General features: G+C 66.6%; 1 protein-coding gene across 1 annotated transcript in view; it reads left to right on the top strand.

The window, feature by feature from the left end:
* The window catches only part of IL6ST (interleukin 6 cytokine family signal transducer), a 35,532-nt gene extending 21,306 nt beyond the window's left edge, over positions 1–14,226 (top strand). The window contains exons 9-16 of the mRNA XM_054715366.1: positions 315–525; positions 1,001–1,183; positions 6,836–6,937; positions 7,270–7,416; positions 7,646–7,786; positions 9,385–9,481; positions 10,701–10,782; positions 11,938–14,226. Coding sequence (XP_054571341.1) covers positions 315–525; positions 1,001–1,183; positions 6,836–6,937; positions 7,270–7,416; positions 7,646–7,786; positions 9,385–9,481; positions 10,701–10,782; positions 11,938–12,594 — 1,620 coding nt within the window. The 3' untranslated portion in view covers positions 12,595–14,226. The remainder of the gene's footprint in view (positions 1–314; positions 526–1,000; positions 1,184–6,835; positions 6,938–7,269; positions 7,417–7,645; positions 7,787–9,384; positions 9,482–10,700; positions 10,783–11,937) is intronic.
* Positions 14,227–14,426: the final 200 nt, after the last annotated feature.

Raw genomic sequence — 14,426 nt, 5'->3', positions numbered from 1 at the left:
ACGCTCTAACATGAAGGATCTGTTACAGACCCTGCAGGGAACACACTCTAACATGAAGTGTCTGTTACCCTTTAGGGAACACGCTCTAAAATGAAGTGTGTGATACAGACCCTCCAGGGAACACACTCTAACGTGAAGTGTCTGTTACAGACCCTGCAGGGAACATGCTCTGACATGAAGTGTCTGTTACCCTTTAGGGAACACGCTCTAACATGAAGTGTCTGTTACAGACCCTGCAGGGAACACGCTCTAACATGAAGTGTCTGTTACAGACCCTGCAGGGAACACGCTCTAACATGAAGTGTCTGTTACAGACCCTGCCTCCGTTTGAAGCCAATGGGAAGATCTTGGATTACGAAGTGACTCTCACGAGATGGAAATCACATTCACAAAACTACACGGTCCGTGACATGAAGCTGACCGTGAACCTCACCAGCGATCGCTATACCGCAACCCTGACGGCCAGGAACCTGGTGGGCACCTCCGACGCCGCCGTGCTCACCATCCCTGCCTGTGACTTCCCAGGTGGGTGTCTGAGGGCCTGGCTCCCGAGGGGCTCGGGACTCCTGTGAGGACACGCACTCTGACCCCCTCAGGGCGGCGGTGCTCCGCTCCGTGAGCCACCTGCTTGCTTGGGCGTGGCTGCCGCCTGCTCCGCTGGCGTTCGCTGGCTGTGTGCTCCCTCGTTCTGTCCCGTTACGGTAAGGTTCTGGGGACCTGAGGTGCACACGGCTTAAATGTATTGTCGGTTGCTTTCCAAGAAAAAAAGTTATCATTGACCTACACAGAGCATCTGAAGAGTTTGGGAAAAGAAGCATTTGATGCAGTGACTACGTGTAAATTACAACGAAGTGCTTTTGTTCATGGAAATGCGTGTTAATGTTATAGCACGTTATAACATATATGCTACAAAAACGATAGCGAGGTAGATTGCACGGTTATGGAAATGAATGCAAAATACCACTGTTTTAAATGTTCGTGTCCATGTTGTGTTTTGAAGCTACTCGCCCTGTGAGGGACCTCAGAGCGTTTCCCAAGGACAACCGGCTGTGGGTGGAGTGGAGCGCCCCCCGCGAGCCTGTGAGCAAGTACGTCCTGGAGTGGTGCGTGCTGTCCGACAAGGCGCCCTGCGTCCCCGACTGGCAGCAGGAGGATGGCGGTGTGCACCGCACCCACCTCACAGGTACCCTGACCCTCAGGCCGGCTCCTGCCACCTGCTCTCGGCCAAGAGGGTGGCCCTGGGGCGGCCAGATCTCAGCACAGCCAGGCGTCCGGTTCACTGGGGCACTCAGCTCCCTGGACCGTGCTGTGTGGACAGAGGGCACCCTGCCGTCTGCCATCCGAGCCGTTTGCTCACATGGGCGCCCACGGCGCTGCAAGGTGGCAAGAAGCCAAGGCGGCCTGGCCCTGCTGCTCCGGGTGTGTGCTCCCTGCTCCCGGGTGTGTGTGTGCTCCCTGCTCCCTGTGTGTGTGTGCTCTCTGCTCCCGGGTGTGTGCTCCCTGCTCCGGGTGTGTGTGTGCTCCCTGCTCCCGGGTGTGTGCTCCCTGCTCCCGGTGTGTGTGTGTGCTCCCTGCTCCCTGTGTGTGTGTGTGCTCCCTGCTCCCGGGTGTGTGTGTGCTCCCTGCTCCCGGGTGTGTGTGTGTGCTCCCTGCTCCCGGGTGTGTGTGTGCTCCCTGCTCCCGGTGTGTGTGTGTGCTCCCTGCTCCCGGGTGTGTGTGTGCTCCCTCCCGGGTGTGTGTGTGCTCCCTGCTCCCGGGTGTGTGCTCCCTGCTCCCGGTGTGTGTGTGTGCTCCCTGCTCCCTGTGTGTGTGTGTGCTCCCTGCTCCCGGGTGTGTGTGTGCTCCCTGCTCCCGGGTGTGTGTGTGTGCTCCCTGCTCCCGGGTGTGTGTGTGCTCCCTGCTCCCGGTGTGTGTGCTCCCTGCTCCCGGGTGTGTGCTCCCTGCTCCCGGTGTGTGTGTGCTCCCTGCTCCCGGGTGTGTGTGTGCTCCCTGCTCCCGGTATGTGTGTGTGCTCCCTGCTCTCTGTGTGTGTGTGCTCCCTCCCGGGTGTGTGTGTGCTCCCTCCCGGGTGTGTGTGTGCTCCCTGCTCCCGGTGTGTGTGTGCTCCCTGCTCCCGGTGTGTGTGTGCTCCCTGCTCCCGGGTGTGTGTGTGCTCCCTGCTCCCGGTATGTGTGTGTGCTCCCTGCTCTCTGTGTGTGTGTGCTCCCTGCTCCCGGGTGTGTGTGTGCTCCCTCCCGGGTGTGTGTGTGCTCCCTGCTCCCGGTGTGTGTGTGCTCCCTGCTCCCTGTGTGTGTGTGCTCCCTGCTCCCTGTGTGTGTGTGCTCCCTGCTCCCGGTGTGTGTGTGCTCCCTCCCGGGTGTGTGTGTGCTCCCTGCTCCCGGGTGTGTGTGTGCTCCCTGCTCCCGGTGTGTGCTCCCTGCTCCCGGGTGTGTGCTCCCTGCTCCCGGTGTGTGTGTGCTCCCTGCTCCCGGGTGTGTGTGTGCTCCCTGCTCCCGGGTATGTGTGTGCTCCCTCCCGGGTGTGTGTGTGCTCCCTGCTCCCGGGTGTGTGTGTGCTCCCTGCTCCCGGTGTGTGTGCTCCCTGCTCCCGGGTGTGTGCTCCCTGCTCCCGGTGTGTGTGTGCTCCCTGCTCCCGGGTGTGTGTGTGCTCCCTGCTCCCGGTGTGTGTGCTCCCTGCTCCCGGGTGTGTGTGTGCTCCCTGCTCCCTGTGTATGTGTGCTCCCTGCTCCCGGGTGTGTGTGTGTGCTCCCTGCTCCCGGGTGTGTGTGCTCCCTGCTCCCGGGTGTGTGTGTGTGCTCCCTGCTCCCGGGTGTGTGTGCTCCCTGCTCCCGGGTGTGTGTGTGCTCCCTGCTCCCGGGTGTGTGTGCTCCCTGCTCCCTGTGTGTGTGTGCTCTCTGCTCCCGGGTGTGTGTGTGCTCCCTGCTCCCGGTGTGTGTGTGCTCCCTGCTCCCGGGTGTGTGTGTGCTCCCTGCTCCCGGGTGTGTGTGTGCTCCCTGCTCCCGGTGTGTGCTCCCTGCTCCCGGGTGTGTGTGCTCCCTGCTCCCGGGTGTGTGTGTGCTCCCTGCTCCCGGTGTGTGTGCTCCCTGCTCCCGGGTGTGTGTGTGCTCCCTGCTCCCTGTGTATGTGTGCTCCCTGCTCCCGGGTGTGTGTGTGTGCTCCCTGCTCCCGGGTGTGTGTGTGTGCTCCCTGCTCCCGGGTGTGTGTGCTCCCTGCTCCCTGTGTGTGTGTGCTCCCTGCTCCCGGGTGTGTGTGTGTGCTCCCTGCTCCCGGGTGTGTGTGTGTGCTCCCTGCTCCCGGGTGTGTGTGCTCCCTGCTCCCGGTGTGTGTGCTCCCTGCTCCCTGTGTGTGTGCTCCCTGCTCCCGGGTGTGTGTGTGCTCCCTGCTCCCTGTGTGTGTGCTCCCTGCTCCCGGGTGTGTGTGTGCTCCCTGCTCCCTGTGTGTGTGTGCTCCCTGCCCCCTGTGTGTGCTCCCTGCTCCCGGGTGTGTGTGTGCTCCCTGCTCCCTGTGTGTGTGTGCTCTCTGCTCCCGGGTGTGTGTGTGTGCTCCCTGCTCCCGGGTGTGTGCTCCCTGCTCCCGGGTGTGTGCTCCCTGCTCCCGGTGTGTGTGTGCTCCCTGCTCCCAGGTGTGTGTGTGTGCTCCCTGCTCCCAGTGTGTGCTCCCTCCCGGGTGTGTGTGTGCTCCCTCCCGGGTGTGTGTGTGTGCTCTCTGCTCCCGGGTGTGTGTGTGTGCTCTCTGCTCCCGGGTGTGTGTGTGTGCTCTCTGCTCCCGGGTGTGTGTGTGTGCTCCCTGCTCCCGGTGTGTGTGTGCTCCCTGCTCCCGGGTGTGTGCTCCCTGCTCCCGGTGTGTGTGTGCTCCCTGCTCCCTGTGTGTGTGCTCCCTGCTCCCGGGTGTGTGTGTGCTCCCTGCTCCCGGGTGTGTGTGTGCTCCCTGCTCCCTGTGTGTGTGCTCCCTGCTCCCGGGTGTGTGTGTGCTCCCTGCTCCCTGTGTGTGTGCTCCCTGCTCCCAGGTGTGTGTGTGTGCTCCCTGCTCCCAGTGTGTGCTCCCTCCCGGGTGTGTGTGTGTGCTCTCTGCTCCCGGGTGTGTGTGTGTGCTCTCTGCTCCCGGGGGTGTGTGTGTGCTCGCGGCTCCCGGGTGTGTGTGTGTGCTCCCTGCTCCCGGTGTGTGTGTGCTCCCTGCTCCCGGGTGTGTGCTCCCTGCTCCCGGGTGTGTGTGTGTGCTCTCTGCTCCCGGGTGTGTGTGTGTGCTCTCTGCTCCCGGGTGTGTGTGTGTGCTCCCTGCTCCCGGTGTGTGTGTGCTCCCTGCTCCCTGTGTGTGTGCTCCCTGCTCCCGGGTGTGTGTGTGCTCCCTGCTCCCGGGTGTGTGTGTGCTCCCTGCTCCCTGTGTGTGTGCTCCCTGCTCCCGGGTGTGTGTGTGCTCCCTGCTCCCTGTGTGTGTGCTCCCTGCTCCCGGGTGTGTGTGTGCTCCCTGCTCCCTGTGTGTGTGTGCTCCCTGCTCCCTGTGTGTGTGTGCTCTCTGCTCCCGGGTGTGTGTGTGTGCTCCCTGCTCCCGGTGTGTGTGTGCTCCCTGCTCCCGGGTGTGTGCTCCCTGCTCCCGGTGTGTGTGTGCTCCCTGCTCCCAGGTGTGTGTGTGTGCTCCCTGCTCCCAGTGTGTGCTCCCTCCCGGGTGTGTGTGTGCTCCCTCCCGGGTGTGTGTGTGCTCCCTGCTCCCGGGTGTGTGCTCCCTGCTCCCGGTGTGTGTGTGCTCCCTGCTCCCAGGTGTGTGTGTGTGTGCTCCCTGCTCCCGGTGTGTGTGTGTGCTCCCTGCTCGGGTGTGTGCTCCCTGCTCCCTGTGTGTGTGTGTGCTCCCTGCTCCCAGTGTGTGCTCCCTGCTCCCTGTGTGTGTGTGCTCCCTGCTCCCAGTGTGTGCTCCCTGCTCCCTGTGTGTGCTCCCTGCTCCCTGTGTGTGTGTGCTCCCTGCTCCCGGGTGTGTGTGCTCCCTGCTCCCGGTGTGTGTGTGTGCTCCCTGCTCCGGGTGTGTGTGTGCTCCCTGCTCCCGGGTGTGTGCTCCCTGCTCCGGGGTGTGTGCTCCCTGCTCCGGGGTGTGTGTGTGCTCCCTGCTCCCGGTGTGTGTGTGCTCCCTGCTCCCGGGTGTGTGTGTGCTCCCTCCTGGGTGTGTGCTCCCTGCTCCGGGGTGTGTGCTCCCTGCTCCGGGGTGTGTGTGTGCTCCCTGCTCCCGGGTGTGTGCTCCCTGCTCCGGGGTGTGTGTGTGCTCCCTGCTCCCGGGTGTGTGCTCCCTGCTCCGGGGTGTGTGTGTGCTCCCTGCTCCGGGTGTGTGCTCCCTGCTCCCGGGTGTGTGTGTGTGCTCCCTGCTCCCGGTGTGTGTGTGCTCCCTGCTCCCGGGTGTGTGCTCCCTGCTCCGGGGTGTGTGCTCCCTGCTCCGGGGTGTGTGTGTGCTCCCTGCTCCCGGTGTGTGTGTGCTCCCTGCTCCCGGGTGTGTGCTCCCTGCTCCCGGGTGTGTGCTCCCTGCTCCGGGGTGTGTGCTCCCTGCTCCGGGGTGTGTGTGTGCTCCCTGCTCCCGGGTGTGTGCTCCCTGCTCCGGGGTGTGTGTGTGCTCCCTGCTCCCGGGGTGTGTGCTCCCTGCTCCGGGGTGTGTGTGTGCTCCCTGCTCCGGGTGTGTGCTCCCTGCTCCCGGTCTCTGGCCCATCACTGGAGAAGCCCTTCTCTGGCATTGACTCCTCACAGCTGCCGGAGGAGGCGGAGCCGGCACTGGTTCCCTGAGGGTTGTAACTGGACATGCGAGTGGACAGAGGCAGTGAGAGCCCAGGACGGGGGGGGGGGGGGGGGGCCTGTGTGTCAGGGAGCGGCCTGTAGTGGCTGTGCAGTGGACAACACCGTTAAAGAGAAAACAAACAGCGTGTGTGCCTGTGCGTGCGCGTGTTCCCGGTGACGGAGGACGCCGAACACGGTGAACGAATGAGAGGACCGCTCTAAGCAGATGCGGGCGGCCGTGCCCACCGGGACGGGACAGTGGGAGCGTCTTCTCCAAACAGGCCGTCTGGCCCTCGGTGACCTCCTGGCCGACAGGTGTCCGGTTTCCAGCCTTGACCTTGGAAGCTGGGAACCAGAAAGGAGACGGTGCTGGGCAGACCGGCATCGGGGCAGCAGGGCTCGGCCGGGCCACGGTGTGGCTGGTGCCCACTGTCACGGGGGTGGAGGGTTGCTCGTCTGCCCAGCTACAAGGCGAGGGGGCGCCCGCGGCTCAGGAAGCGGGGCAGCGAGTGTGACTTCGTGAGGAGAGCCGGGAAGGTGCGTCCTGGTCGAAGGTCAACTTCAGCGCCACCCCCTCCCCCACCGTGGACGGCCGAGGGCGGGCAGCGCGCCGTGCTAGTCACCAGGTGGGCTGAGCAGCAGCCGCTCGTCTGGAGGGTTCTAGAAGGCGGAGTCGGGATCACTTCTCCTTGTAAAACGGGGTGCTTTCTGGGGAAGTGACCCCGTCTCTTTCCCGAGTCGCCCGACCCCGTGGGCCTGGCTCCGGAGCAGGCTCACCGGCAGACACGCCGTCGGGCTGGGAGGCAGATTCCGGTGCCGAGAGATCGGCGGTCTCACTCCCGACTGATCGCCGTCCTCACTCCTGACGACATCAACGCTTTGCCCGCTCATGGGCACCGAGGGTGACCTTTGACCCTCATAAGCAGGTTCCTCTTGAGCGTGAACCCAGCTCATGAAAGTCAGGGCTCCCTCCAGCCGCTGCCGGTTCAGCCGGAAGCTCAGGGTCAGGAAGCGACGGTGGAGCCTGAGCCGTGGGACCAGGCGTTCTCGTCGCAGGAGAAACAGCGTTCACCCCCTTCTCCCCTCCAGGGCGCCTGGCGGAGAGCACCTGCTACCTGATCACCGTCATCCCGGTGTACAGCGACGGGCCGGGGGCCGCCGAGGCCGTGCGGGCGTACCTGAAGCAAGCCCGTAAGTCCCCGTCCGCCCCCCCATCCGCCCCCCGTCTGTCCCCCGCCCCCCGTCCATCCCTGAAGCAAGCCCGTAAGTCCCCGTCCATCCACCCGTCCGTCCCCCGCCCCCCGCCCGTCCCTGAAGCAAGCCCATAAGTCCCCGTCCGCCCCCCGTCTGTCCCCCGCCCCCCGTCCGTACCTGAAGCAAGCCCGTCCGCCCCGCCCCGCCCCGGGACGGTGTGAGCAGAGCCGCTGCAGCCCCGTCAGGCTGTCTCCCGTCCCGCGGGCTGCGGTGAGGAAACGTCACTGAACCCCAGTGGCGTTCAGTCAGCGGACGGCTCCTCTCCCCAGCGCCCTCCAAGGGCCCCACCGTGCGGACCAAGAAGGTGGGGAAGAACGAGGCCGTCCTGGAGTGGGACCGGCTCCCGGTGGACGTGCAGAACGGCTTCATCAGGAATTACACCATCTTCTATAGGACCGGCGCGGGCAACGAGACCGGTGAGCGTTCTGGCTGGGGGCCCGGTCCTGCTCAGGACTGCGCCCGATCCATCTCCTGCTGCCCCTCCCGGGGGGGGGGGGTCCCTCCGCAGACACAGGGCGCGCCCAGGCAGTTAGGGAAGTTGTTGGGGTGAAATACACTCCGTTCCTTTTGACACTTTCGCTGTCGGACGTTGGCCCCGGGAGCAGAGGCCCCCGAGCAGCTGACTGAGCCGGTGGTTTCTTCCAGCCGTGAACGTGGACTCCTCCCACACGGAGTACACGCTGTCCTCGCTGACGAGCGACACGCTCTACATGGTGCGCATGGCGGCCTACACGGACGAGGGCGGCAAGGACGGCCCCGAGTTCACCTTCACCACCCCCAAGTTCGGTGAGAGCGGGCGAGCCCCTCTTCCTTCTGGTTCCGTCCGACCGAGGACGAGGCTGCTGGGACCCATAAAGTGCCTCTTGGGTTCATGGACGAAGGTCAGGAATCAGGGCCTTGGTGCTGGGACCGGCTTTCGTCTCTTTAAACGAGAGGAAGCTTCCCACCTTCGTCGTCGACTTACTCGTTGTGTTTGACTGTTTCACCGGGACCCTGACACCCCCAAACCCGGGCGCCTCCTCGGTGGGTCCGTCTGTCTGTGCTGTCCCTGCGTTTACGGCCGGTGCTGGGCCTGGTCTGCCCCGTCCCCACGGCCCTGCAGCCCTGCTTCTTGGACACCCGCTTCCCGCCCCCCAACCCCTGCCCCCCGACACCCGACACCCCTTCCCATCCCCCCACACCCGCTTCCCGCCCCAGGCCGAAGCCTGGCTGTCACTCAGGAGGCCTCCCTGGTCTGGTCTTCGTGCCTCTGTCGTCCCGATCTTCCTGCTTCTCGGTCTGACTCCCGTGGCCTCTCTGTCCTCAAAAATCCCACTTCCCTTGGTTCTCCTAACCCTTTGTTTCCCAGGTAGCCCTGCACCTCCCTTCTCCGCCTTCCCGCCGCCTCCCGCCTGGTCCCCTGTGCCTTCCCGCCGCCTCCCGCCTGGTCCCCTGTGCCTCCCCGCCGCCTCCCCTGGTCGCTGGGAAAGCTGCTCTCTGGAGCTCTGTGCTGGTTGGGCTCTGATCTGCCAGGACCTCAGCCACCCTCTCTGTTCCCAAACACCCCGCTCGCTCTTCGTTCAGGCCACGGCCGTCCCACGCTCATCCCTTTACTCTCAGACCTTCTCCCGTAAAAGCCCCTCGAGAGGGCCGGGTGACTTCACCAGAACGACCAGGCCGTCTTTAGAAGTCCCCGCGTGGACGTCCCAGCGACGGCCCCTCCCGCACGGGGACGGGGAGGCGTGGAGTGAGGGTGGGCCGCTCTTCCGACCGCTCTTCCTCGCATGTGCCGTGGGCGCTCCTGAACCCGCGGCCCCGGCAGAGAGCGCCTTGGAAAGAGGAAGGACTCGTGAAGTTGGGTCTGCAGGTCCCGTCGGGTCCCGGGGGCCAGTGTAGCTCCGTTACTGACTGCCCAGCTTCCCAGCTGCCCCGGGCAGGGAGGGCGCTGTGGGCGGGAGGAAGGTCAGGGACTGCCCTCCCCCTCCCCACCAGCAGCGTGAGGCTGTCGGGGCCAGCCGGTGCGCGTCATGGAGGGTGGGGCTGACAGGGCTGAAGTGTGGAAAGACGGACAGGGGGACGGGTTCATCTTCCCAGGAGTCCAGCCTCTCAGGGACCCGGGGCCACTTCCAGCCGTAAAGCGAGGTTACAGCGCGGTGCGCCACGCGTACCCGCCTCCCGTGCACACGGCACGTTTACCTGCAGTCTGGCCAGCGCGCAGTAGGGCTGTCGGGTGAAGGCACACTCCGTGCGGGCGCTGTGCCGGGGGGATGCCCGCAGCCCCGCTCGGGCCCCGCTGTGCGGAGGGTCTGTGGGTCTGACGCGGGTCTGCGTGCGCGGCCCGAGGCCGGTGGCGGGAAGCGTGTCTCCTCGGCATCGCTGAGCCGTCTCCTCCCGTCTCGTTCCAGCCCAGGGGGAGATCGAGGCCATCGTGGTGCCCGTCTGCCTGGCGTTCCTGCTGCTCACGCTGCTGGGCGTGCTGCTCTGCTTCAACAAGCGGGACCTGTGAGTACCGCGCGCCTCCCGTCACGGCGCGGGGTCCTCCCCGCGGCCCCTCCGCACGGCCTCGTGCACGGCCTGTGGGCCTGTCCCTGCCGGCAGCAGCACTTCATCACCGAGACGCCCCTGGTGGCCCCGCCCTGACCCCGGCCCAGCCGGCCCTGCTCTGCGGTCTGGCGCGGCTTGTCCACGGCGCTCCCCTGGCGTCCTGAGGGCAGCGCGTGGCTGCGGCTCACGCTTCCTCCTCGCTGTGGAGCAGAGTCCTGGGCGCGGTCCATCGGACTCGGGCCGCGCTGTGACGGAAGCTCGGGGGTTCTTTGGTCGTGGCTCCCATGAGCCACGCTCTCTGCTCGAGAGTCGCGTCTTGGCGTCCCGAGTTACCGTGTACCTCAGTGAGGAGGGTCGTCGGGTCGTGTGGCAGGTGCACGTGTAACTTTATCGGAAACGTCACCCCGTTCTCCAGGCTCGGGGGCGTGATCGCTGAACAGCGGGTGTGGGGTTAGTGGAGACGTGTACCCCTCCATGGAGAGTCCCCCCTTTTAAGCGTCTGACGGGACTCACGGGGCAGCCCCGGGGCTGAGCCTTGTCTTGTGGGAAGACGCGCTTCCACACAGATGGCGAGCGAGTGCTCCCGTCAGTTCAGGGGGGGTTCGGAGATGACCTCCCGTCGGCCTGTGGGCCGCGGTGTGCGCTTTCTGCCACGTTTCCCGGTTGTGCCGGGGGCGCCTGGAGGTCCCGTGACTCCTCCGGACTCTGTGCGTGGCCTCCCCTCACGTGACGCCCGGCTCGGACCCGGGCTGCGCAGGAGGGACCGCGCGCAGAGGGTCTGTGCTGACGGGACAGCTGCCTCAGGCTTTGTTCCTCTTTCTTCCTTTTGAAAAGTGAGGTTCGTTCCCCTTCACCTGGGGCCGGTCTGAGGTCGCCTGCTGTCTGATCGTCGGAGGCTGAGCGGTTTTGGCCTCTTGGTGGGAGGGGCTGAGCTACAGCCGCTGTGACCCGGGGAGCTCGCCGTGGTGGCAGGCGGGCTTTGATCGGGTTTTCCCGGTAGAAGCCTTGTTGACGGCCTTTCGCTGCGACGAGGGCGGCCCCTCGGCCCTGCACCGTGCTGCTCGGCGGGGCAGGCCTGGCTCTATGGGCTCCGGGCCGGCGGGCGCTGTTTGGGGGGGTGGGGTCAGGGACCTCCTCGTGCGCTGCCCGCGCCCTCACCAGCGCGTCTCCTCCCCAGGATTAAGAAGCACATCTGGCCCAACGTCCCGGACCCGTCCAAGAGCCACATCGCCCAGTGGTCGCCCCACACGCCGCCCCGGGTAAGACGGGGCTCCGACTCGTTAGGGACTCGGGCAAGTGGGGCGCATTGGGGGTCAGCCAAAGGTCACCACTTGGACCAGACGTCACGGGAACAGCCGGGCCGCGCAGGAGGACGGTGACGGGTTTAGGGGCGCTGCCCGTGCCGCCGGTCCCATTGGAGCACGCTCCCTGACGCAGGGTCCGCCGTGAACGCCTGGCCGGTGTCGGCACTGCTCCGGGCAGCCCGTAGGCGGCCGTTAGCGTCGTGCCCGCCGGCCCTCGCAGCCTGCGTGCTCCCACGCTGACGGCCGTCTCCTCGTGGACTCCGGGAGCTTCCCGACGCGGAGGGTCTGGACGTCCTTCCCTCCTCGAGTTCCGTGTCACAGGCGGAACACGTGTGTGTTCTGTGGGACGGAGTCAGCCTGTTTTCTGAACGTTGCTGCTTTTCTGTCCCGAGAGCCCGGGGCGGCTGTCCGCGTGGAAAGCGAGTGCTGTTCTGCCAGCAGCGTTGGCTGGGCTCGGACGAGGCGCCGCCGCCGGTCCCACGGAGAACGCCCCGTAGCGGGCGCCGTGGCAGGTGGCGGAGCGGTGTTACCTCCGGCGGCCACGGAGACCCTGAGACACGGGCTCTGGCTCCGCCCTTGTGTGTGCCTGCAGTTCCTCAGTGACGTGTGGTAATGACGATCCCTTCTCTCCCTCCCTCTCTCCCTCTCTCCCCCCTTCTCCCTCTCTCCCCCCTTCTCCCTCTCTCCCCCCTTCTCCCTCTCTCCCCCCTTCTCCCTCTCTCCCCCCTTCTCCCTCCTCTCCCTCTCTCCCCCCCCCTCTCTCTCCCTTCCCCTCTCCCTCCCTCTCTCCCTCTCTCCCCCCTCCCTCTCTCTCTCTGCTCCTCCCTCTCCCTCCCTCCGCCTCCCCCTCTCTGCTCCTCCCTCCCTCCCTCTCTCTCCCTCTCTCTCCCTTCCCCTCTCCCTCCCTCTCCCCCTCCCTCTCCCTCCCTCCCTCTCTCTCTCCCTCTCTCTCTCCCTCCTTCTCTCTCCCTTCCTCTCCCTCCCTCTCTCTCCCCCTCTCTCCCCCCCTCTCTCTCCCCCCCTCTCTCTCTCTCCCTCTCTCTCTCCCTCCCTCCCTCCCCCTCCCTCCCTCTCCCCCCCCCCCCCCCTCTCTCTCTCTCTCTCTCTCAGCACAACTTTAACGCGAAGGACCAGATGTTCTCGGACGGCGCGCTCACGGACCTGAGCGTGGTGGAGATCGAGGCGAGTGACAAGAAGCCGCTCCCGGAGGAGCTCAAGGCGCTGGACCTGTTCCGGAAGGAGAAGCTGAGCACGGGCGGCCACAGCAGCGGCATCGGCGGCTCCTCGTGCATGTCCTCGCGGCAGAGCCTGTCCAGCGGCGACGAGGCCGAGGCGGCGTCCGCGCAGAGCGCCGCGAGCGCCGTGCAGTACTCCACCGTGGTGCACAGCGGCTACCGCCACCAGGTGCCCTCCGTGCAGGTCTTCTCGCGCTCCGAGTCCACGCAGCCCCTGCTCGACTGCGAGGAGCGGCCCGACGATGTGCCGCCGCCGGGGGACGGCTCAGACCCGCCGCCCCGACAGCCGTACTTCCGGCAGAGCTGCCGCCAGCCCGAGGCCGGCGCCCCGGCCGGCGAGGACCCCGTGGGGCCCGGGCAGCCGCAGGCGTTCCGGGAGGTCCCGGGGGCGGACGCCTTTGGGCCCGCGGCCCAGGGGCCGGGCGAGAGGTCGGAGGCGGGTGGGATGGAGGCCGCGCTCGACCTTGACGAGGGGCCGCCGAAGAGCTACCTCCCGCAGACGGTGCGGCCCGGCGGCTACATGCCCCAGTGAGGCGCCCGCCACGCCGCCCGCAGGCCGCCGGACGCGTCGAGCCTGCGCCTCGGATCCACGGAGTCCCACTCGCCGAGGTGACCACGCGCCTTTGTGGACAAGCGCGTCCTGCCCTCCATCCCAGACCCTGATCCGCTCACACTACACGCCGCCCCCGCGGGGCTGCCACGGCCTCAGGGCGCCGCGGCGGGGACACGCACGCTGTGCTGAGGGCTGAGGGGCGACGGTCAGGCGCGGCCCCAGAGCTTGCCCAGCAGCCCGGCCGGACGGCCGTGTGCGCCCTGACCCGGAACCGCGCCCGTGCGGTCACAGCACAGACGCGCCCGGGACGGCGGCTGCCGGGGCAGGAGGGAGTTCAGCTTGCCGTTAGAAGCAGGTTCTTGCACCTCCCGGCATCGGCCGTGCCCAGAGGGACGAGGCCAGGCTGTCCGCGCCCGCACGCCAGGCCGCTCGCCGGCCGAGGGCGAGCCTCCGTGTGAACGTGTTGCCCTTGCGGGTCTCGGGGCGCAGGCGGTGCCCTCGGCCTCAGACGTCCTCCCGTCGGGCGGCTCTGCGCTGTCGGGACAGGCTCCTGTCCGGTGGCGTGGGAAGCGGCAAAGGGCACGCCTGCTCTCCGCCCCCACGTGACGAGCCGAGGGGTCAGCTCGGCGGTGACGGGACCGCAGCCTCGGTCGGCGCTGACCCACGGCCCCTCCCGCCGCCACCCAGCGAGGACGCGGCTGAGGTGGCTGCGTGCGGAGACGCTGCCCTCCTGGGACCTGGGGGCTGTGGGTTTCGCTTTTCTGTCCTTTAAAGCGGCAGCAACCAGGCCGGCCCACAACAGCGGTTCTCAGAGACCCAACAGCTAAGAAAGCGGGTGAACTCCAGCTGACATGGCGCCCCCTCAGGACTGTGCTCACATTGATGTCCATCGCTGCCTGTTCCCGCCCAGGCCTCGGGGCGCCCCGGGCGCGTCTCCCCGTGGGCGCGCCTCGTCTTTCGGGAAGTCACCTCCGTCCCGTTCATTTCCTCGCGGTAACCAGCCCTGTTCTGTGGTCACTTCGGTTGTGCCTCCTCGTGGCGCGGTGGCCGTAGGAGAGCGGGCGCGCAGTGTGAGAACGAGGGCCTGGAGGCCAGGATGCCGCACAGGAAGTGGGGGACGGGGTGCAGGCCCGGGCCGCCACAGGGCACGTCAGACCACGGACGTGGTTACTACAGAATTCCACTCGGGAAACACGTGTGATCACTGGCGTGGGATGTGCATCCTGGCCCCGAGAACACGGAAAGTGCTTTGTCGAATGGTGCGGCGGAGGCGTGACCAGGCGGTCTGTGTTTCATGCATGTGATTGTGTTAAACGCGGGCAGAGGCACCGGCTCTGGTTCGTGTCATGTTTAGTCTGTACACAGGGTGTCCCCCAAAACCTATCACGCTTTGAACAGTTAGGATCCAGCGGTGACGTCTGAGCAGAGCGCCTGAGCCGTCGGCTGTGGCAGGTGCGTTCAGGCGCCGAGCGGGCTGCCGCTCCTCAGCTCTAGGCTCCACCAGTGGCCTCTGGGCGGAGCGAAGCCGCTCACGCAGCCCTCCAGGCCTAACGGACATGGCGCCGGGCCCTGCCCCTGCAAGTCGGCTCCGCTCCCGCGTCTGGTACCCCCCCCCCCCCCCCCGGAAGGAGAGTTCACGCAGGAGTCGGCCAGCGGCCCCCGTGCTGTGAAGGTGGGATGCACTTTTCACTGTTGCCCCTGAAAGGCCATCCTCACGGTGGAGCGTCTCAGGCGTGTGGGGACGGAGCAAACAGGCCTCCGTTGTGTAAGACATTGCTGGACGCTAGCGCTCTTGGGTGCGTTGTGGCTTT

Source organism: Eptesicus fuscus, chromosome 4 (assembly GCF_027574615.1).
Source record: "Eptesicus fuscus isolate TK198812 chromosome 4, DD_ASM_mEF_20220401, whole genome shotgun sequence".
NCBI lineage: Eukaryota > Metazoa > Chordata > Mammalia > Chiroptera > Vespertilionidae > Eptesicus > Eptesicus fuscus.
Note: the sequence above shows the minus strand (reverse complement) of the source record. Positions and strands in the feature narration are given on the sequence as shown.